Raw genomic sequence first — 20,927 nt, 5'->3', positions numbered from 1 at the left:
AGTTTAAAAGGTGTAACACTTAATTAGTCTAGGTGCTTTGTAGGTGGTAAGTGGTAATATATGACACTAGTAAGAATGGATGCTTGTCTGTTTGCATTACAAGTTTGAGCTCTTATTTGAATATTTGATGTGTAGCACTTTAAACATCTTTTGTATTGTACATGACCAATGTGCATGACTAAAATTGTGATGGAAGAACATGTAAGCAATCACATGTGGAAAAGGCCTCCAAGTCAAGCCAATGAGTCCCTTCACATATGATTTTGTGGAAGGTTCATAAGGTGGATCTTCGGTTAGGTGTGCCGAAAAGTGTAGTTTTGCAAATCAAGATAGAGCATAACTGCAGTTTGTGATGCTGAAAAAAGATGTTTACTACTCCCTTCAGCTACGCAGTGTTATTTTGGACATAATATAACATGGTCTTCTAAACTTAATTTTCACACATAAGTTTATAAAAATTGCAAAAAGCAACTTGTATGGCTGTAGTTTTCATTTAACCACTTACAGTAACTTTCAGTTCACTCTTACATCTGTAAATTTATAGTATTTTTAAATACCCCTTAATTCATATGTCGTTTTAACCGTTACACATGTGTATCATATGGTTATGAATCATACTGTGTGACCTCCGTTAGCACATAGGCATTGGTGAAGGGCGACGACTAATGGCATGAGCACTAGGAGGATGAGCGGCGCAAAGGTGCTAGAGTGGCAAGCTTGGGAGGGTATCATGATAAAGGGAGCCAAGTCATGAAGAGTTATGAAGAGGAGCCAAATCGTACACACACCACGCTAGACGAGTCGATGGAGGCCACGTAGCACGATCTGCAACCATGTGACACATACGTGTGACGGTTAAAATGACTTATTGATCAAGAGTTACCTAAAAACATTTTAAATTTGTAAGTATAAGATTGAACTAAAAGTTTTATAAGTGGGTAAATAAAAAGCATCTATCATACAAGTGAGTTTTTACAATTTTCTCTGATTATAAATATAATAAACAATTATATATCATGAAAACTACTTTACAAATGAGTCAACTACGTGTCAGTGTTGTCATCCATCCAGTTGCCCCCAGCGCCTCCCTCGCACACACGGTCCTCGAAATGCCACAGTGCCTCCGCTCGCGCCTGACGACTCCATTCCCAGACCCTCTTCCCCTGACAGCAGCTACCTCGAAGGAAGGAATCCTTCGCTTGCAGTCGTCCTCCTCCTCCGCTCCACAGGATTGGCTCCGGAGTGGGGATCCATCCGTACCTCGATTGATTTCTTCATTTCTCGGTAAGGAGGCCCGGCCTTGCCTGGATGGATTGGTCTGAGAGTGCTTTTTGTTCTGTGTAGTCGTTTCTTGTTCCGAGCAATCGAAATCTAGGTCGTTATTGCTGGGTTGGATACTACAAACCGTCCTCCCATCTAAAATAGCAGTCTATTTTTCCAAAAAAGATCGCGTTAAGTCCACCGTTAGTTACTACTAACTTACTATGCTTGGTTCTCTGTCAGTAGTGATTGTCACACTGCAATTCTTTTCTATTCCACCATCAAGCTTGGGATTGTTGCGTGCAAATTAATTGTTATCTCGTTTCGAGCCAACAGACCTTAAATTTTGATCACCATATTTGGAATATTTCATACAACATCACTGATGACTGCTGGGAGGGGCATCAGCAAGCTTTTGAAGAAAGCATTTCGTCAGCAACCATCTGTAAGTATTTTTTAGGACTTTCACATCTGTTTTTTTTGTGCTCGCTAATTAATATAAAACATTTTGCATCTTATTTTATGTGTGCTTGCATTTATTGTCGAAGTGACCACATCGTAGTCGTTTTAGCTCGTGTAATGCGAGTACTATGAACAATTAATTTTGTAAATGACTTGTGACAAAATTTACCTTACTTTAGCCAGTGATTCTACTCTACACAATGTTGTTCCATAACGTTCCTCCTATAAAACTATGAATCAGCTATTTAGTCTTATTGGGGTCATCATTGTTTTTCCTGTATAGATTAATAGTGCTGTAATTAAACTAGGATGCTTTGCTTTAATTAATTAATTTAACTTTGCGGTTGTACTTTGTAATAATCTTATAATTCTTTTTACAGGTTTCATCTCTGCCTTCTTCGCCTCGGATAAATCATGAAGAGTCCACTGGTTTCATTGGATTGAGAGCATTGGCTATTCTTGGAGTTGGTACTTCTGGTCTTTTAAGCTTTGCTACAGTAGCATCTGCAGATGAAGCGGAGCATGGGTTGGAAGCCCCGAGTTATCCCTGGCCACATGCTGGCATTCTTAGCTCTTATGATCATGCTTCGTAAGTTAGTCAAATGAAGGTCTTTTTGTTGAATAACTTGTGTTTACTTCTTGATTCCATGGTCCATACCTAATAGCGAGTGTGCACGCCTTCTATTGATTTTCGAATTACATGATAGGAAAAACATATTCCCTCCAAGTAGGGTATAACATCAGCATGAAATGAATATCATTCAGCTTTGTTATTTGTTTTTTATAAACGATGCAAATGTTGTGGTACCAAACTAACAATGTGTTCTATACTTCTATGCTGGCTCTGTTTAGGCAGTCTTTTGATTTGCTAATATTTTCTTGTTTCCTCCTGGACACCACTTTAATTTGTTTATAACAACATATGAGCAGAATAAGGCGTGGACATCAAGTTTATCAACAAGTGTGTGCCTCTTGTCACTCAATGTCCTTGATTTCCTACCGAGATCTGGTTGGGGTTGCCTATACAGAAGAGGAAACAAAAGCAATGGCTGCGGAGATTGAGGTGGTCGATGGTCCTAATGATGAAGGTGAAATGTTCACACGCCCCGGTAAGCTGAGTGACCGTTTCCCACAACCATATGCAAATGAGCAAGCAGCTCGATTTTCAAATGGTGGGGCATACCCCCCAGACCTCAGTTTAATTACAAAGGTGAGACTGACTAATGGCTTTTGGTTGCATTTGATGCAATGCCTCATCGCATGGTTCCATCTAACACTTGCTTGATACATATTTGCAGGCCAGACACAATGGCCAGAACTACGTTTTTTCTCTTCTTACTGGTTATCGGGATCCACCTGCTGGCATTTCGGTAGCCCTCTTTCATATGCATATTTGTTATTTTTAGTGAAGACCTTTTGTGACTTTCGTATCATCATGTGATCGCTTTTATTATACACTTTTCCAGATATATAGGCAATAAGAACAATCTTGTGCATGCTTTATGGTTTTTTGACGACTTCTATCATAAAGATACAGTGGACTGACATTGTTACATGATAGTCATTCACTAATGCTTGATCATGCATTGGCTACACTGGACCTTCAACCTCTATGACAATTGGCAATGCTATTCACCTATTTCTGTTTTTTTAATGGATCCTATTACATGGTTTTATATTTCTAGGTAAGCGTTTCAGAGTTTCGTTTTAAGGTTCCTATCCCTTTTCTTTGTTAGTGCTGCTAAAAAGTCCTTTTAAGTGTAGTTACACGTGGATCAGCCTGATAGGTAGGTTTGGGTACCCCACAAGTTTTTTTCAGATCCTTTCAGCAGCTTTGTTTTTTCCTCTTGTTTTTATCCTGTTTTTTATGCTGTTATCTTTTAGGTGCCGTTTGGCATGGATCTGGATCCTGAATTTTTTGGAGCTGGTCATATCCAGCTCCAAGAAATCCAAGATCTAGAATTGTGGGTGGATTGAGGATATTTGGTTGAGTTATGGTTTTTATTTTGGACAAAAAATAAATGTTTAAAATACTTTATTTTATTATACAAACTTCAGATCTAGTGTGGATCTCGGATTTGGAGCTATGCTAAACGGGGCCTTAATGTTGAACACTACGTAGCATAGGCATCCTACGTGCACTTATGATGAGATGGTCAACTAGTGACTAATTTTATACTGATGGTTGCAGAAGTTCTTCTCTTCAATGTTTTTCAAAGAATATTATCAATGATTGTTTGAATTTGGTCTAGTAATGTGGAGAATTTTATAATGTTGTGCACTTGTGCCCCTTTGGTCAATGAACACTAGACCTGGATTTTGTATTTGTAATTGTTTTTGAAGCGGACTGCGTTGCTTCTTCTTTTCTTTTTTTTGTCTTAAACCCTCTGCTGTTGATTTAAAATTTAGATTCGTGAAGGCTTACATTACAATCCCTACTTCCCTGGTGGCGCCATAGCCATGCCCAAGATGCTTATGGATGAAGCTGTTGAGTATGAAGATGGTACTCCTGCCACAGAAGCCCAGGTAATTCATATTTTCTATTTCCAGCACCATGGAATCAAGTCGTGGGCTTTGCACTAAGGACATTTTATTTTCATATGCAAATTCTAGATGGGTAAAGATGTTGTCTCGTTCTTATCATGGGCGGCTGAGCCTGAGATGGAAGAGAGAAAGCTGGTAACCTTCTTGCCACCTCCCTGTAGAATTTCCTTCTGTTCTAATTGCCAAGTATAACCTGTGCATCTAATTGCATATTTCTTTGAGTACTAGATGGGAGTCAAATGGATTTTCCTACTCTCGCTCGCACTTCTGCAAGCTGCATATTACCGGCGCATGAAATGGTCCATCTTCAAGTCTCGCAAGCTGGTCCTTGATGTGGTTAACTAAGGACTGGTGCTTCATTTTTCAAACATAGAATCGATAATTTGAAGTATTTGGAATAATGAGTGCATGATGTACATTTTTCCACTGGCATGATTCCCATGCCGAAAATGTATTTTTCTTGTTTATCAGTACCCTCAGCTGTAGGGGGGACGCTGCTTACAAATTTTGGCCTGTTTAATGGTACCAGCAAGCATCTAATAGAATACATACATAGTCGATAGAGCTCATAATATGTTTGTGCTCTGAACTCCTGTAATGTTCAGTGTTCATGGGGAAATAAAATGGTTATGCTACTCTTTCAGATCTTACTTGCTGCATGCGTTATCTGCCATTACATGCCCATTTTCTTAGATGCTTGGTGAAAGTCCACATTGAACTTTTTTACTTATGAACAAACGTGTTTAAATTAAGAGCCACCCTGAACATGAAGAAAGTGGAAGTGGAGGATGGAAGACAGGTTTGTCTGTTCCTTCTTCAACGAAGGATGAGTACGGAAATCACAGATCACCACCTGCTCTGCTCCACCCTTCCGAGCTGCCGGCAGCACCGAAGCGCTCCATCATGTTGGGCACTTCGTCTCGCACTGTGGAACCACGGCGCGGTGCACGAGCCTTGGAACGCGTGGGAGCATGCCATGAATGGCTACAGATACCAGGCAAGCTCCTCGTGCTCGACCGATCAGATGATCAGGACGTGAACAGCTGGCTGCCCAGCGTGACGATGGCGGTGCCGTCGCCCATGACGGTGGTCAGGGTCATCTCCTTCTCCAGGATCCGGTCCAACTCCGCCGCCACCAGCCGCATCTTGGGCCGCCGCCTCGCCGACGGGCTCAGGCACTGGAACGCCAGGCTCACCAGCTCCGTCATGCCCTCCGAAGTGAAGCTGCCTCCTAGCCTCGGGTCGATCTGCTCGTTTAAGGTGAAATGGGCCTCCATCTGACAGATTGACAAGAAAAGGAAAATGTTAGGCATGCATGCCACAGTGGAATTCAATTGAATATTTGTTCAGCTTGAATTTTTTGCTCAATGACAATCGTATTTGGTTGGTGAAGGAAAATCATGTTGAATATCAAGGGTAAAGTCATAAGATGAGAACGGAATTTCTGAACTTGGCATATTCAGTCAGGTAAGATCATAGCTTCATTCTCTTGTCCAAAGTAGGATTTTTTTTCCTTCTCAATTAACATATGGGACTAGAAACTTACCCAATGCGCAAAAGATTCCTTGGATTCTGGACAAACCAAACCAGCAGCTTCCCTGCCAATGATCAGCTCCAGAAGAAACACTCCAAAGCTGTACACGTCGCTGCTTTCAGATAGCTGCGCCAATGAGTGTGCCCTAAGGACAAACACATCAAGACGTAACATGATGAGAAGTCAATGTGGTAATTACACAAAGCATTAGGTTATAATAAAGCTGTTATTGCCAACATAGAATTTACATCACAATTGCAACTCCAAGTCCCCAAATTCTCTGACAGGTAGGTACAACATTCAGAGACTCACTCTGGATCTTGGTAGGCACTGCTGCTGTTAGACTGCTGCAATGGACCGGCGTCTTCGGACCCTCTCAGCAGCCTATCGATTCCGGCGTCAGACACCTTGGCGATGAAGTTCTCATCGACCAAGACATTGCTCGTCTTGAAGTCCCTGTGGATCAACGGAGGCGCGATGCTGTGCAGATGGTTTAGACCTGCAATTCAGAATTTCAAAGTTCAGACACTGTGTTTGTTTTACACCTTTGAACTTTCCATTGCATACATCAGACAGAGGCATGATTTGGCAGTTCTGATACCTTTAGCTGCTCCTATGGCAATTGAGAGCCTCTGCTTGAACTCCAACCTTGTCATCGATTCTTTGCCGGTGTCTGATGAACAGCACGCATACACAGTGTTCATGCCACATTTTCAGGGAGACAGAAGGTACAGTTAGTCTTTACAATCATCAGCTCAGCTCATTACCATACAAATGGCCGCAGACACTGCCGTTGGGCAGGTACTCAAACACCAGCATCTGTAGACCCCCTTCTTGGCAGTAGCCGATCAGCGTTACGACGTTGCGGTGCCAGATTTCCGACAGCCTCCTTACCTGTTGTTGCATTGCACAAGGGACCCAGAGTATATTTAGTCAAGTACAGTTATCGTATAAGCACGGGAGGATTTTCTTATTTGTCGCAGCAAAATTCGTCATGATAGTACTGAAAGCCGTCTAGTGTCTCTGTCCGCTCAGGAATCTGGTACAGTGCAGTGATGTTTTGCTTTACCTCGTCGGCGAAGTCCTGCCGCGGCGCGCCGGCGCGGCGCTTGATGGCGACGACCGTGCCGTCGAGCAGCAGCCCCTTGTACACCAGCCCGAAGCTCCCGGTGCCCACCAGATTGGCCTCGGCGAAGTTCTTGGTGGCGTGCGCCAGCTCCTCCAGCGAGAACTGCCTCGCGCCGTGGAACTCCGGCGCCGACGAGGTCCGGACGCACCGACCCCACTCCGCTGAGTAAACCATACACGTAATTAAGTTGCAGCGATGCGACAAATTGCAGACGATGTGCATTACGGCGAGAAGCAGCACGGTCACGTACCCAGCGTGGGAGGAGCCTCAGACGAGCCGGTGCCGGAGCTCCTGTGACGCCGCGCCCTGAGCCGCCGCGCGACGCACCACACCACGACCAGGACGGCGGCCACCAGCAACGTGGCGGCACCGGCCGCAATGCCGGCTACCGCCGCGGTTGGCAATGCCATCCGGGCGACCGGGGCATCGAACCTGCAGACATGCAACCAACGATCGAACACTCAGAGCAGAACAGAGAAAGTGCATCCATCGGGAGGCATGCAGGAATCCAAAATTAATCATCTCTCTCAGGGATCAACCAACCTCGGAACGAGCAAGAATCGTTATAGCTTCGGCATTCATCAATGAAGCGACGGAGCTCCGGATCACTCTCTACTCTTGCAGCTCAACAGCGCCGCCGCCACCGGGCTACCAACCTAAGCTAGGACCAACGAACTGAGAGTGCGCTCCTTGCAAGATTAACGAACTGGGCGGCCGGCTCTTTAAAGACAGGAGCGGCACAATGCAATTCGTCAAGAAGAGGAGCAAGAACACGCAGCTGGCCCAGGTGGGGTGTCCGTATGCATTTCGTCAATGTGATGTGATCGATGCGCAAGCATAACCCCACACGGCAATTGGACGGCCGAATGTCTCGGATGCCTGCAACTTCTTCAACTGCAGCATTTATTTATTTATTTTTGTCGATGCAGCATTGCTGCCTCTGTGCATGTGGAGGAGTCTTTCACCGCAGAAAGAACTGTAAAAATCTAGGCAGTTCTTCCCTTTTCCTCGCTTCGGTTTCACCAGGCGATAAGGCGACGACAGCGCCAGTGCAGCGAGCGCTGCACATGCATACGCACCTTACGTGCAGGAGGAAGCCTACCATACCAAGGTGTATACATGAAACCAACAACGCATCGATTCAGAGACTGCTGATCTTCGCTCTTGGCAACATAGAGCTGAGATGAGATCAACCGAAAGCTTCGACATTTCATCTTAATTTGATCATCACGTTGAGACCATACATCAAGGCCCTGTTCGGAACGCGGGAATTTTTAGCGATTCATACATGAACTGAACTGTTTCCTGTGAAACTCATGCGTTCCAAACAGGCTTTAAACAATTTTGGACAGTCAGAAATGTAGTAACTCAACAGTCTCAACTAGTAGCATAATTGACATCGATCTGTTAAGTCTGTAGTGCAGGACCCTCGTCTGGTTTGCGGTGCAGGACAGATAGTGTCAAGGGGCCTGTTTGGATGTTAAAGTATTTAGAAACCATAGTTTCTCAAAACTACAGTTTTTTAAATGTGTGCGATGAAATAACACAGTTTATAAATACAATAGTATTTTGCAGTTTTAGGAAAACCATAAAGTGTTTGACATTTGCAGTATTAAGTAAAGTATTTTGTTTCAAGAAAATAGTTATTAGGCTAACTTGTCATTATAATTAATGGAAAACTAAACAAGCTATGCAGATACATACGAGGAACAATTCTACAAGTTGTATCTATTTTACTAGCTTTCGAATGTAACGGTACATAACCGATCTATACCCATTTATGCGTAAACAACTAAATTTTATACGGGGCAGATCATGTTCAACTTTATTAACTCATAGACTAACATAGTGACATGTGAAATACGTGTATGCACTGGGTAACATATGAACAGGAATTTCTTAGCCAAAGTATAACAAGAAGCATTATGCTAGTGTGCGAGCCCAAACTCAGTTTTCAAAAAAAGAGGCAAGAAGTGGATTTTTAAATACTCCAAAAATATTTGGATTTTAAAACCGTAATCTTTATTGTATCCAAACACCTCAATGTTTTCAATACCACAGTATTTTTAAGAAGTTGTACTTTGTTGGAAAAAGGTTGTGATGTGGCTGTCCTGCGCTAGCTGCTACAGCTGTGAACGTGAAGCCTTGCAGTTGTGGACCACAGGGCTTCCTTTGACTGACCCTGATAGGCTGGAAGCCGAGCAGTCTCATACTCTGATGCACTTGTCACCTAGTGTGGTGTAGGAGTAGGAGGCCATGGACGTCAGAAAAGGATCGGGCTCCCAAAATCTGTCACCAGATGCAACAAGTAGTTGCTTCCAAATGGGCACCTATCATAGCTTAAACTACTCCAAATTTGGGGAGCTCACAGCAAGAGCAAGTGTGTCTGGCTGATTATGCAGAAACAAAACTAACATAACATTCAGAGAAATATGCTGCTGCATTATTAAGTCACATGCTAACTACAATCTCAAGTATATTGAGATCGTTCTCTCTCTCTCTCTCTGTGCAAAATACCCAAGATTGAGATTATGTGGTTTTCCCGGTCAAGATCGAGCATCGCCGGTCGTCCATCACCTTCTTCAACCGCTAGCCACCCCCACCTGACACCCTCTCGCCCGCCAGTCCGTGCGGTCTACTGGACCTGTGGAGTCTTCGGAGTTCATATATGGTCAATACCAACCATCAAGCTTGGCGAGCTACGTATATCTTTAGATATAGAGGCTATGATATTTCTACTCTATTATTAAAAAATAATACCATCAAGCTGAACCCTGATCAATCCATAGTTACACTAATAGATTTTTATTTTAATGGTATAGAGAGGAGCGGACAGCAAGAGGTAGGAGAAGAGAGGAAATTAGGAGAGAGAATCAATCCAAGAAGAGACCGTTAGGCTCGTTACTTATTCATTATAGCTTATTATACTAAGGAAAAAATTTACATAACTTCATGAACTATCGACAGGTGTAAACTTAAAACCCTAAACTACAAATCAGGTATTTAGCACCCTCACCTTTTCAATATTGTTGAGGGTAAATTTTTGACAATGATTCCGGGGTATGCTGGATAATGGGTGCATGATCGGCATTCCGGGTGTGACTATGGAATGTATGTGTGTTTGCTGCTAAGAACACCAGAGTTATCCAGGTTCAGACCCCTCGTGAGGTAATAGCCCTACATCTTGTACATTCCTCTTCCTCATCTTTTTTTTACAGAAGGTATCCCCTTTTATATTCCAGGGGAGAAGTCTTATAAGTAGGCCCAACAAGAAAATCTATGCCTGTCCTAGAGAAACGATATAAGCAATCATTACAAGTCTACATTCGTTGTGCCTGCCTTGGGTCCCTACGGCGGCCGTTCCGTCCATCGGTCGCACCCCCGTTTGTCACGCCCTGTCCTGTCGTAGGCTTCCCACGCGCTCCTGTTGCGTCCCCTGTCACGTCTGCGCGTCCGTCCCGCAACAATTAATGTCTGCGGGACGGGATAAGGTAACTTTGCACCGACCATACCGCCTCAGCCACAGTGGACTACCTAGGGAAGGAAAACGGCGTGAGTAACGGTATTAAATGAGGTTTGATTGGCCTAGATGAGTACCTGCCGTCACGGGGAACCCTACGGAGGCCCTAGTCGTGGTCGCGCTGGCGTCGACTGGTCGCGCGGGGGTCATGGGTCAAAGAACAAAATCCCTAGTCATGTCCAACTCCTGCAGAGCCCATGGAAGAGTTCACCTTCGTGCATGCAGCTTCCCGTGCTGCTCACCAACCACGTCGTTGATCAACGGAGGAGGTCAAGGGAGCTACGAGGATCAACGGAGCAGCTCGCCATTGCCCGTCATCTTGGAGGCCAGCCAGACATTTGGGAAGGCCTCAGGGACCATCGGCAGGGCCGTCTCCTGGGTTGCTATGCGCACTGTGGTGCTGCTCGCGTCGGCATTCGCTCTACCATTCGTGTTTCACTGCCTCACTGCCGCTGAGAGCTAAGACAAAATGAGCGGCTATGAGAGAGAGAGAGATTGGCAGGTGGGTCTAGAGTGATGTGGCAGACCATTTGGAGAAGTTTGTCCAAGTTAGCATGTCACGCATGTAAAACCACCTTAGGGGGTGAAGTAAATAGTTTGTAAAATTTAAGATCTATAATATTTGGTTTTGTAGTTTGGTGTTTTAAGTATACACCGGTCGATCATTCGGGGGTTTATGTAGACTTTTTCCTTACATTAATAGGTTTTAGTTAAGTACTTTTTCCTTCAGTGAATACAGAGTTTATTCCTACTTCAGATTAAGATACGAGCATTTTATTTTGGGAGAACACTTGTCAAAAACTTCTTAACGGAGCTGATGCATCTAATTGATGCAAGAATCTGAATGATTTAGGAAACAATGTGCAATACAACTCTTTGCATGCTAGCAGCATGCAAGTTGTATAAATTCTAGGACCTAGGAGAGCTGTAACATGAATAAGGGGCCCAGAGCCTCAGACAGATACTTTACCAGATCCAAATCTGAATCCTATAAAGTATCAGATTTGCTCGCCCGAACACACACACACACACTAGATAGAAAATTGGAGGACATCTGAACATTGTTTGTTCCAAATCTATCTCTAGTAAATTAAGATTTCATTCTGCAGAAAGTATTTTTGACCTGAACTTCTGGATGCTATTAGAATATAATGTAGTTGCCTGGATCAGATTGACCGCTTCAGTTCTTCAACTGTCTGAACACCTGTTATCAAATTCAGTTGCGAGTTCTCCAACATCAGTTCAGCCTTAATGGTCTCCAATACCATACACAATATTATTATTATATCGTTACAGGCTTACATGAATATATCATCTGCACTGAACCTAGACTGCTTTTGGACACGATCAGAGATGGTTTTTATATAAGAGAAACATCTTCAGGGCGCCAGAGTTACTACACAAAAGCCAAAGGAAACAAAATTAATAATAAAAGGGCACATGCATGATGTCCTTCTGCAGATGAGAATCCAATGACTATCACATTAGAACAGACCAACTTCCAGGCTGGAGCATGCAGAATTATGGGATATCCTCTTATCAGATCCATATATATATATAGTAAAAGGTATTCATCTATCAAACATAATATTAGTCTGCACAGTTGATGGGGAAGTTGCTGAACTACAAGCAGCTAGGGATTCACAAGAACCAAGCAACATTAATGCAGCAGCTACCTTCAAACAGGAGAAGGGGAGAAAAAGACAGATGAATGACAACACATGCGTGGAGAGAAGCTGAGTTGTAGAGCCAGCATGCCAGCAAAGGTGTGCAGTCTGGAGATCACAACCGATCTGCATGTTTTCCCTCTGCAATGGCCAGCCCGTTCACCACATGGTTTGTACTAGCGTTAATGGTCCTTTGAGGCTGTGTTCTGATCCCTACATCTGCAAGCCTCAGGTTTTTTAACCCCCCTGCAAAACAAAACAGAGACCGCAAATGCACGAGATCTGAACTGAACAAGAGGGAGGGGGGGGGGGGACTCCCTTCTGCATCCTGTTCTCCTGTGCTTGCTGCATCTGAAATGTCCAGCGTTCCCATAATCTCATTGTCATTGACGTCCAGACAAACACATATGCATTGCTCCCTTGGGAGTTGCAGGATTGATTAAATAGTAGAAGACTACAGTTAGTGTCATACCAAACTGTATGATCCTGTACCTGCTAGGCCAGAACTGCTGGGACAGTAGTATCTGATGTCCACGTCCATGTCTGATCATGTACGCATACCGGCATACGCATAGAGACAGCCAGCCGATATTCATCGAGCGTTGTGTGATGCCAGCCAATGGGGCCTGCTGTCTGCGTACAGCTGGGGCCTTGGAGATCTACGTGATATTCAGCGTTGCAGAGGACACCAGATGTACATTGTACGTGCACAGTACAAGTGTACGATGGCCAATACACTGGCGTTACGCAGCAGCGTATGAATTGGTCAAATACATTGGTATCCGAGTAGCTGGTAGATCAATGTGATCGAGCTACATGAATTCCAGATACGTTTGATGCATACCGAGTTAAAACAATTGATGCATACCGAGTTACCAACACAGGTCACTGATGGAAGGCAGTCAGAACACTCAAACTGTGCACATTGGTTTAGCATATCATACCGTGGACGAGCTTGAGCAGTGATGAACATGACCTTGGTGATAAAATGTTTGCTTTTAGCAGTCCTTAATGGTTCTTCTTCATCAGGCAGCAAGTAGAATTTCTTGGATTGCTTCGTCATGTAAAACCATTTTTCATCGATATGAACGGTATTATACATATCCAAGTAGGTTGGATCATGTGGCATGGTTGCAGGATCAAGCATCGATAGGCAGAAATGAAGTCGCGCCAGCTTGTTTTCATCTGTCAGCTGAATCTTTATAGGATTGGTATGTCGCCAAAGTTCTGCAGCTTTCAGCTCCTCCACAGTGTGTTTGCACTCGTGTTGATGGCTTTCGCAAAAGACCGAAGGGATGTACATACACTTACGCAGAGGAACAGCACGCATAGCGTCCTTATCTATCTGAACCCTCTTCCGACCACATCTGCCTATTCTTCCATGAACAACGTTCACATGCGGGTCACTAGATTGTCCCTGAAGCCAAATCCGCCTGGAAGTACGTATAGAGATTCCAAATTTTGCTGCCACTGATTTTTTTTTAAACAAGAAACATTCTCTGCTTTGATCATAAACAACACAACAGTTTACAGACAAACAACATCCACCAGGATACAGCAGGAAAAGCTCACGAGGCAAACCGGCCACGCAAGAGCTTCTGGAACTACTAGACCAAAAGCAAGGGCATCAAAGTTTACAGATAAAGCACAGAGTATATCACAGCTAGGCCGGTGCTCTAGAGCCTCACAACACCGTTACACACCAAATACAAGTCATGCACACTATAGCTCCACCACGTCCGACTGGGTGACAGTGTTTGGTTGGAAGTCATATAGAACCACGCCACGAGATGATCAAGAGCCGGGTGAAGCAAATCTTTGTCGCCCTCCTTGAGCAGGATCTTCCAACTCTGCAAGCAAGAAAGACCTTTGAAAAGGATATCAATCGGCTTGTTGAGGAAGATCTTTTCAATCGTCATCTTGTTTCGAGCACACCACAATGGCCATCTAAGATCTGCAAAAAAGAAAAGACACAATTTTGCAGTCATATTTAGATTCTTAGTCAAAATACCAGTAGCTAGGTCATCAAGGGTCTTGGATTGATCCACCCAACCAAAACATTCCCTTATCAAATTCTATGTGAAGTTGGCAAGGACACACTAAAAGAAGATGTGCTCCACAGTTTCCTTTTCCCCACAGAGTCAACATAACTCACTCACTTTCCAACCTCTTCGTTTTAACACGACTGTAGTTTGTAGCCTATCATTGAACATCTGCCATAGAAAAATCTTAATCTTCTGAGGAATTTTGCACCTCCATATCCCCCCACTAATCTTGCTTCTTATCCCTCCGTCAAAGACAAAACGGTACAGGGATTTCATGGTGAAGTTTCCAGACTTCTCCAGAGCCCAATGCACTTCATGGTCCAAATTGTCTAGATTTACAGAAGACACCAAAGTCTTTAGCTCCTCATAACTCCGTGCTTCCGGGGGCGTCAAGGCTCTTCTAAAGTTGATGTCGAACGTATCCTCCTCGAAACAGTCAGCCACCTTGGCCGTTGTATCAGAAACCATTTTGAATATCTCAGGGAACTGAATCTTAAGAGGAGTATCCTGAATCCAAGTATCAGTCCAAAATCTAGTCCTTATCCCATTGTGCACCTTGTATACAACCCCCAGTGAAATAAGTGTTTGATTTTGTGTAGACCTTGCTAGAATTGAGAGGAGCCTTTACTCTTAGAGTTAAAAAAGTCCCCATCCCTCATGTATTTAGCTCTGAGTAGCCTGCACCACAGCGCTTCATCACCCCTTAGGATTTTTGAAATCCATTTCACCAACAAATAATGATTCATAACGTGCCTGTTCATGATCCCCAGACCTCCTTGGTCTTTTGGTCTGCAGGCAGCCTCCCATTTAATCATATGGTACCTGAATTTATCCTAGGCGCCCCTCCAGAAGAATTGGATCTATAGTATCCATCTTACCATGGGTACCGGCATGCAAGAGATAGAAGCCCATGGTGTACATGGGGAGACTGCTCAAGCACGTGTTGGACAGAACAAGTCTCCCCTTGAAGACATGTTTTTCCCTTTCCAAGGGTCGAGTCTTTTCTGCAGTTTCTGCACCACAAGGTCAAAAGCAGCAAGACCTAGCCATTGATCATCAATTAGGATGCCCAAATATTTAGTGGGAAGTACTCCTAACTTGCAGTTGAGCATATTGGCACATTTCTCTTTAGTTTCTTGGTCGACCCCAAAGACAAAAGCTTCACTTTTGTGAAAATTGATTTTGAGTCCTGACATCCACTCGAAGCAGTACAAGATGATCTTTAGGTTTAAAATACTAGTTTCCGAGCAGTCAGTCATTATCACTATATCGTCGACGTATTGGACATGAGTGATCCCTTCTGGGATAAGATGATCCAGCAGACCTGAGATCATGCCTCTTTCCATGGCCTTACTCATCAAAACACCCAAGACCTCCGCCACAATATTGAATAAGAGTGGGGATAAAGGGTCCCCTGTTGCAGACCCTGATAAGTTCTGAAATATGAGCCCCTTTGACCATTAATATTGACGCAAATTTGCCCTCCTTGGACGGTTTTCATCACCCAATTTATCCACCTTCCAGGGTATTCTTTCGCCAACATGACTTCCTTGAGGAACCCCCATCGAACCTTATCATAAGTTTTTTCAAAGTCAATCTTAAGAAGGAGACCCTGTTTCTTCGAGTGTCTTAGCTCGTGGATGGTTTTATGAACAACCAGCACCCCTTCCAAGATGTTTCTTTCTTTGATAAAAGCTGATTGGTATTCGTCAAGAGTCCTACCTGTCACTGGGCTAATTCTCTATGTCATCATCTTAGTGAAAGCTTTGTAATCCACATTTAAGAGATAAATGGGTTTGTATTGCTTTATATTATTCGCCTCCTTAGTTTTTGAAATTAGAGTAATAACTCCGTAGTTTATTCTCTTGATGGTAACATGACTTTCTCCGGGAAGATGGGCACATTTCCATTTGTTGTAGTGGAACCAGCAATTAGGAGTAGTGTTAATGGAGCTGCAGGCACAATGGTTATAAAACCAATGACTTCGGTGACGAAGGAAATCATAAAATCATATAGGACCGAGAAGATCATACCAGCTATCAAAGCTAAATAGCCAAGGAGTATATATATGTACCTTTTCAAAATAAACGTGCGCATTTGCAAATTTCAAAAAAAAAAAAACCGAGCACGGAGTGCACGTTAGCTGACATGGCCTGTCCGATCACACGGCCCAGATTTTGATAGCCTGAGAAAATGTATGGGCTAAGGGCAAGTTTTGTCTCGGGTGGCGGAATAAAATTATACGAGACCCTCTGCAGAAAGGCCTCCGTGAGATCCTGATCCACACCGTTTGTTCTGAATTCAACGGTTTGATTGAACACATGTGAGAGAAATAGAGGATATATATCACACGGAGATGTGGATCTTTCTGTGAGACCCGATCTCATATAATTTCCTTTCTCGGATGGCCCTTCAAAGAATAGAGCTTTTAAGCCCCCGCTTAAGCCTGAGCTAAGCTTCTATTATTCACAATTGATAAACAGTAGTCAGCTAAAATTTGCGATTTCAGTCGAGTTTTGCGCTGTCCTATCCTTTCTACGATTCGTGCTCGCGCCTGCACCGTTCCCATGAGCCTGCAGATTCTTCTTTCTTTCATTTTCTTTTCTTCGATTCGATTTAGAGTCCATGTTCTTCAGTTGGTAGCATTTTTTTTTTTTTGAGATCCATGTTCTTCAGTTGGTAGCATTGCTAAGATGAACTGATTTGGGTTTCTTTTTCTGTTGTTTGGTTTTCTTTTTTGCAGGGTTTTCATCTGGTGCTCGGATCGTCGACGGCAAGGAGGGTTGCGATCTGTTCTTGTTGAGTATTATTGAAAGCATCCTTCGTGTTTTCTTCAAATTCGTTTATCTAACTCTTATGCATGTTAGTTCTGTGTCAGGGATTCTCGGTTGGGGGTGAGCTTTCGTCCCTGTTATAAAGCTACACATATTTGTTGCAGTGAGCTTTTGTCCCTGTTATAAAGAGGAAAATACAGTTACCACAACTATATAAGTTATAGTTTAACAAGTGTCTTAAACATGAATAATAAATTCAAGGACAAATACTTCTGGGAAACATCCATTTATATTTAACGAAAATATCCATAATTATCGTCTCCAGAATGTGGCATGTCCACCTCATCCTCTTTTTTGTCCCCTCCTTTTATAGCAAAGACCAAAAATAGATCAAGTGGGTTTCCCTGAGGATAACCTGCATGTTAGAATGAACTTTTGTTTGGTTAAAAATAATATTATTTTTGCTCAACCATATAGCCTATCAAAGAGCACTAGCACTAACCAAAATTTGGGACCTCAATTTTGAGTCAGAATTTACATGCCAACTTCCAAACAACTGTGCTACACTCTTAGGTGGTTCTAAACCAAAACCAACTTGTACTGCCCTCCTGGTAAATTTAGCAAATTGGTAATAATAAAATAAATGTTGGATAGTTTCATTGTTATTATAAAACAACATTATGTACTACCCTGTCATCTATATTTTACTGAGTTACCTTTTGTCAGCATTGCTCCTCATTGCAAATACCAGAAGAAAATATTTATCTTTAGACAGAGTTTTAATTTTCATAACAAGCGATTTGTTTGGATGATATCATAATTAATTAAGGCTCTATACATTGACTGTACACTGAATTGTCCAGACTTGTAGAGAAACCATTTAGAACAATCATGTTGATCGTTGAATTGCACAAACACTACTCTAGTGTCACTTTACTTTGGCATATGCTTTCTCAAAGTTTAATTGAGGATTACTCTATTTAGTTTTTGATGTATTTCATGGATTATTTCATGAATGATATCCACTACTTCCATGATATATCTTCTTGACATGAAAGCTGTTTGTGACGTCTAATCACCTTTTTGCGCTACTTCCCAATATTTTGTTAGAGCATCTCCAACCGAGCCCTCTTCTCACCCCCTATCCTATATTTGAGGAAAAAACGATGAAAATCGGTCTCCAACCGACCCCCTATCCGACCTCCTTTATTTGAGAAGCCCTCAAATCTCCTCCCTCACCCCTACATCTAGGGGCTCCTCATCCAACCCCTCATTTGGGAGAGAGGGGGGAGAGAGAGAGGGAGAGAGGGGAGAGAGAGGAGAGAGAGTTACCAAATATTAATAAAATAGAGGTGATTCGAATATAGAGGGTCAAATATGAGAGGCCGGTTGGAACGCGTTGAGAAATAGGGGATGAAATCTGGATGAGGAGCTCTTAAATAAGAGGAATAGGGAGGTCAAATATGAGTAGTCGGTTGGAGATGCTCTTAGTTGCCACATATGTGAAAATTTAAAGCTTGCATTCAAGAAGCACATAGACATATATTGGTCTATCTATTTCGCCTCATTGCTTTTTAGTACTCTCTTCAGTTTGAAATAAGTGTCGTTTTGCATATTGATACAGTCTCTAAAATACAACTTTGACTACTATTTTTTACAAAAGTATATTATTATAAAAATACTTTTTGAGACATATCTACTCATGTCATTTTCAAATATCCAAACTCAATACATAAAAAATAATTTATAACCAAAATTTAAAATAGTTGACTGTATGTAACTCAAAATGACATTTATTTTGTACTAGAAGAAGTAGTAAAGTAAGGATACCAAAATTAAGACTAAACAAAAGAAGCACTCCAATGTGGAAGCCATAAAATAAAGCTATCAAATTAGTCTTTATGATTTTCCAAAACACTTTAGAACTTTACCAGGAGAACCATCCGGGTCCCGATGGCTTACTTTGTTCTATTTGGAATACTGGTGAAGACCAACACCAACCATTTGTGTCGCCCCCAGGATTGATCCAACAGCCCACAAGATCAGAAAAAGCACGGAGTTCTTTACGAATACCTCCGACCTGCATCCACACTACGTGCAACTGAAATTTGACTTCATCTCCTGCTTCCCATTTGGCCATTCACTAAATTCTAACTTCGACTCCTTGGTGGTTTTTATTTCCCGGAAACTCAACTATTAGAGTAAGCTCAACTTTGTTGGGAAACATGACCAGCAAAGTGTCAATACCATCGCATCCGGGCGCTAGCCCGGTTGGTAAGGACGGCACTCGCACGGGGTGAGTGCTCGAGTTAGTTCGTGTTCGAATCCACACGCTCGCACGGGCATACACGGAACGAGCACGCACGGAACGGTCTCGCTCGACCCTAACTCAAAATAGAACGTGAAAATAGATCCCACTGTTAAAAAAAAGTGTTAATACCATGTTCCTTTACCTTCCATGTCCATGAAGCGGGATAAGTCTCTCCAACTCCACCGCAACCTGCGCCACCGTCATATTACCCCCAATTTCACAGCTCCCAACCGTGTCACCGGAGCCATCTCGCCTTCTCGGGGACAACGATATGATGAAAGCCAAGTCCCGGCACCCCCTAAGGCCACTGCATCCGCCACCGGCTTGGTGGCTTTTAACAATGGGCATTTGTGAGTGACGTGCGAGTGGCTTTCACAAATTTCACAATACAGAGGTACAGGGCAATCTGCAACTACATGACCTCTCCTTGAGCATCTGGAGCAATGAAGCTTAAGCTTGTGACCTCCCCCTACATACTGACTGCTCGCTGCTGTCTTGGAGCCCTCCTTGCTTGAGCAGGGAACAGAAGTCCCCATCGCTGAAGTTCTTACAGCACACCCCCCAGCTGCCGGTGCGTCTGTCTGCATTGGCGAAGCTGTGTTCGTCGTCGCAGTGGCTGCAATCGCCCCTGCCTGGGGTCCTTGGGGACGTGTGCCGCAGGGAACGCTTTAGCCGAAGGTAGCATAACTGCTTTTCATTTGGAATAATTAATAACTCTAGAATGCCCGTTATTCTGTAATGGAAATGAAAAAGAAAGTGTAGAATTCTGGCCCGTGGCTCGTCCCAAAAGCAAAGATCACAAAAGTAGTGGAACATCTGAACAGAAGATTCCCGGATTATTAGTCACTCCATTAGTTATGCTCCTCACACCCTCACTCTTGCACACCGCGCCTACTTCCTCTAAATGCCGGTCATCTATAAATAAGCGTCGATCGATCACTTGGCCATCACCGTCAACATACATCCCAAAATCTAAGAAGCGGAGGTGAAAGGCCTCCCCGAGCGACCGAGCAAGTGAGGTGAAGTACTGAAGAGTGTTCAAGCAATGGCGGACGGCGGTGTGGCGAGGCTGGCGTCGCAGCGCGCGGTGGTGATCTTCGGCGCGAGCAACTGCTGCATGTGCCACGCCGTGAAGACGCTCTTCTCCGACCTGGGCGTGAGCTGGGCGGTGTACGAGCTGGACAAGGACCCCGGGGGGAAGGACATCGAGCGGGCGCTGGCCCGCATGGTCGGCCGGACCCCGCCCGTGCCGGCGGTGTTCATCGGCGGCAAGCTCGTCGGCCCCACCGAACAGGTCATGTCGCTGCACCTCGGCGGGAAGCTCGTACCGCTGCTTCGCGAGGCCGGCGCCCTGTGGCTGTGAAGAACTACGTACTGATGAGGGCTAGCTAGCTTACTCATGATGATTATGCGCGCGTGAAGCTCTTCTAGCTACGTGATCAGAATTGCTACTTCGGAGCGATCGATCGCATAATGCATGCACGAAGAAACTTACCTAGCTTTAATTTTGAAAGGTCGTCAAATTAAGAGCCACGATCTTTCGGTTGTACGTACCTCGTGTTACTACACAAGGAATGAAATATACTGCTCCTTCCAATTCAAAATAAATATAGTTTTGAGTTATATGTAGTTAACTGTTTTAAATTTTAGTTACAAATAATTTTTATATATTAAGTTTGAA

At 43.5% G+C, this 20,927-nt stretch overlaps 3 protein-coding genes across 5 annotated transcripts; 2 read left to right on the top strand and 1 right to left on the bottom strand.

Moving 5' to 3' along the window:
* Positions 1 to 1,139: 1,139 nt before the first annotated feature.
* Positions 1,140 to 4,916, top strand: LOC133928815 (cytochrome c1-2, heme protein, mitochondrial). 3 transcript variants are annotated; one of them, XM_062375325.1, is made up of 8 exons: positions 1,140 to 1,284; positions 1,597 to 1,705; positions 2,103 to 2,311; positions 2,653 to 2,932; positions 3,021 to 3,092; positions 4,132 to 4,248; positions 4,336 to 4,401; positions 4,495 to 4,916. In XM_062375325.1, the coding sequence occupies exons 2-8, from the start codon at positions 1,646 to 1,648 to the stop codon at positions 4,609 to 4,611; spliced, it is 921 nt and encodes a 306-aa protein (XP_062231309.1). In that variant the 5' UTR covers positions 1,140 to 1,284; positions 1,597 to 1,645; the 3' UTR covers positions 4,612 to 4,916. The 3 variants fall into 3 exon arrangements, with proteins under 3 accessions (XP_062231309.1, XP_062231300.1, XP_062231293.1); XM_062375316.1 differs by having other exon boundaries at positions 1,507 to 1,705; XM_062375309.1 differs by having other exon boundaries at positions 1,141 to 1,284; positions 1,504 to 1,705.
* LOC133928805 (probable leucine-rich repeat receptor-like protein kinase At5g49770) lies at positions 4,910 to 7,632 on the bottom strand. The gene is made up of 8 exons (XM_062375297.1): positions 7,473 to 7,632; positions 7,180 to 7,361; positions 6,870 to 7,090; positions 6,568 to 6,694; positions 6,402 to 6,473; positions 6,113 to 6,299; positions 5,813 to 5,945; positions 4,910 to 5,543 (listed from the first exon to the last, which is right to left on the bottom strand). The coding sequence occupies exons 2-8, from the start codon at positions 7,337 to 7,339 to the stop codon at positions 5,295 to 5,297; spliced, it is 1,149 nt and encodes a 382-aa protein (XP_062231281.1). The 5' UTR covers positions 7,340 to 7,361; positions 7,473 to 7,632; the 3' UTR covers positions 4,910 to 5,294.
* Positions 7,633 to 20,240: 12,608 nt separating this feature from the next.
* Positions 20,241 to 20,609, top strand: LOC133891047 (putative glutaredoxin-C2). The gene has a single exon (XM_062331743.1). The coding sequence runs from the start codon at positions 20,292 to 20,294 to the stop codon at positions 20,607 to 20,609; it is 318 nt and encodes a 105-aa protein (XP_062187727.1). The 5' UTR covers positions 20,241 to 20,291.
* The last annotated feature ends 318 nt before the right edge of the window (positions 20,610 to 20,927 follow it).

Source organism: Phragmites australis, chromosome 1 (genome assembly GCF_958298935.1).
Source record: "Phragmites australis chromosome 1, lpPhrAust1.1, whole genome shotgun sequence".
NCBI lineage: Eukaryota > Viridiplantae > Streptophyta > Magnoliopsida > Poales > Poaceae > Phragmites > Phragmites australis.
This window is presented reverse-complemented; position numbering and strand designations above follow the sequence as displayed.

What these genes read in the sequence shown, in the direction of transcription:
- LOC133928815 (XM_062375325.1), top strand. Translation starts at nt 1,646, where the DNA reads ATGACTGCTGGGAGGGGCATCAGCAAGCTTTTGAAGAAAGCATTTCGT. An exon ending in ACCTCAGTTTAATTACAAAG is followed by an intron (nt 2,933 to 3,020) that starts GTGAGACTGACT and finishes ACATATTTGCAG; the next exon opens with GCCAGACACAATGGCCAGAA. An exon ending in CTCCTGCCACAGAAGCCCAG is followed by an intron (nt 4,249 to 4,335) that starts GTAATTCATATT and finishes TGCAAATTCTAG; the next exon opens with ATGGGTAAAGATGTTGTCTC.
- LOC133928805 (XM_062375297.1), bottom strand. Translation starts at nt 7,339, where the DNA reads ATGGCATTGCCAACCGCGGCGGTAGCCGGCATTGCGGCCGGTGCCGCC. An exon ending in TGAGGCTCCTCCCACGCTGG is followed by an intron (nt 7,091 to 7,179) that starts GTACGTGACCGT and finishes TGGTTTACTCAG; the next exon opens with CGGAGTGGGGTCGGTGCGTC. An exon ending in AGGAATCTTTTGCGCATTGG is followed by an intron (nt 5,544 to 5,812) that starts GTAAGTTTCTAG and finishes TCAATCTGTCAG; the next exon opens with ATGGAGGCCCATTTCACCTT.
- LOC133891047 (XM_062331743.1), top strand. Translation starts at nt 20,292, where the DNA reads ATGGCGGACGGCGGTGTGGCGAGGCTGGCGTCGCAGCGCGCGGTGGTG.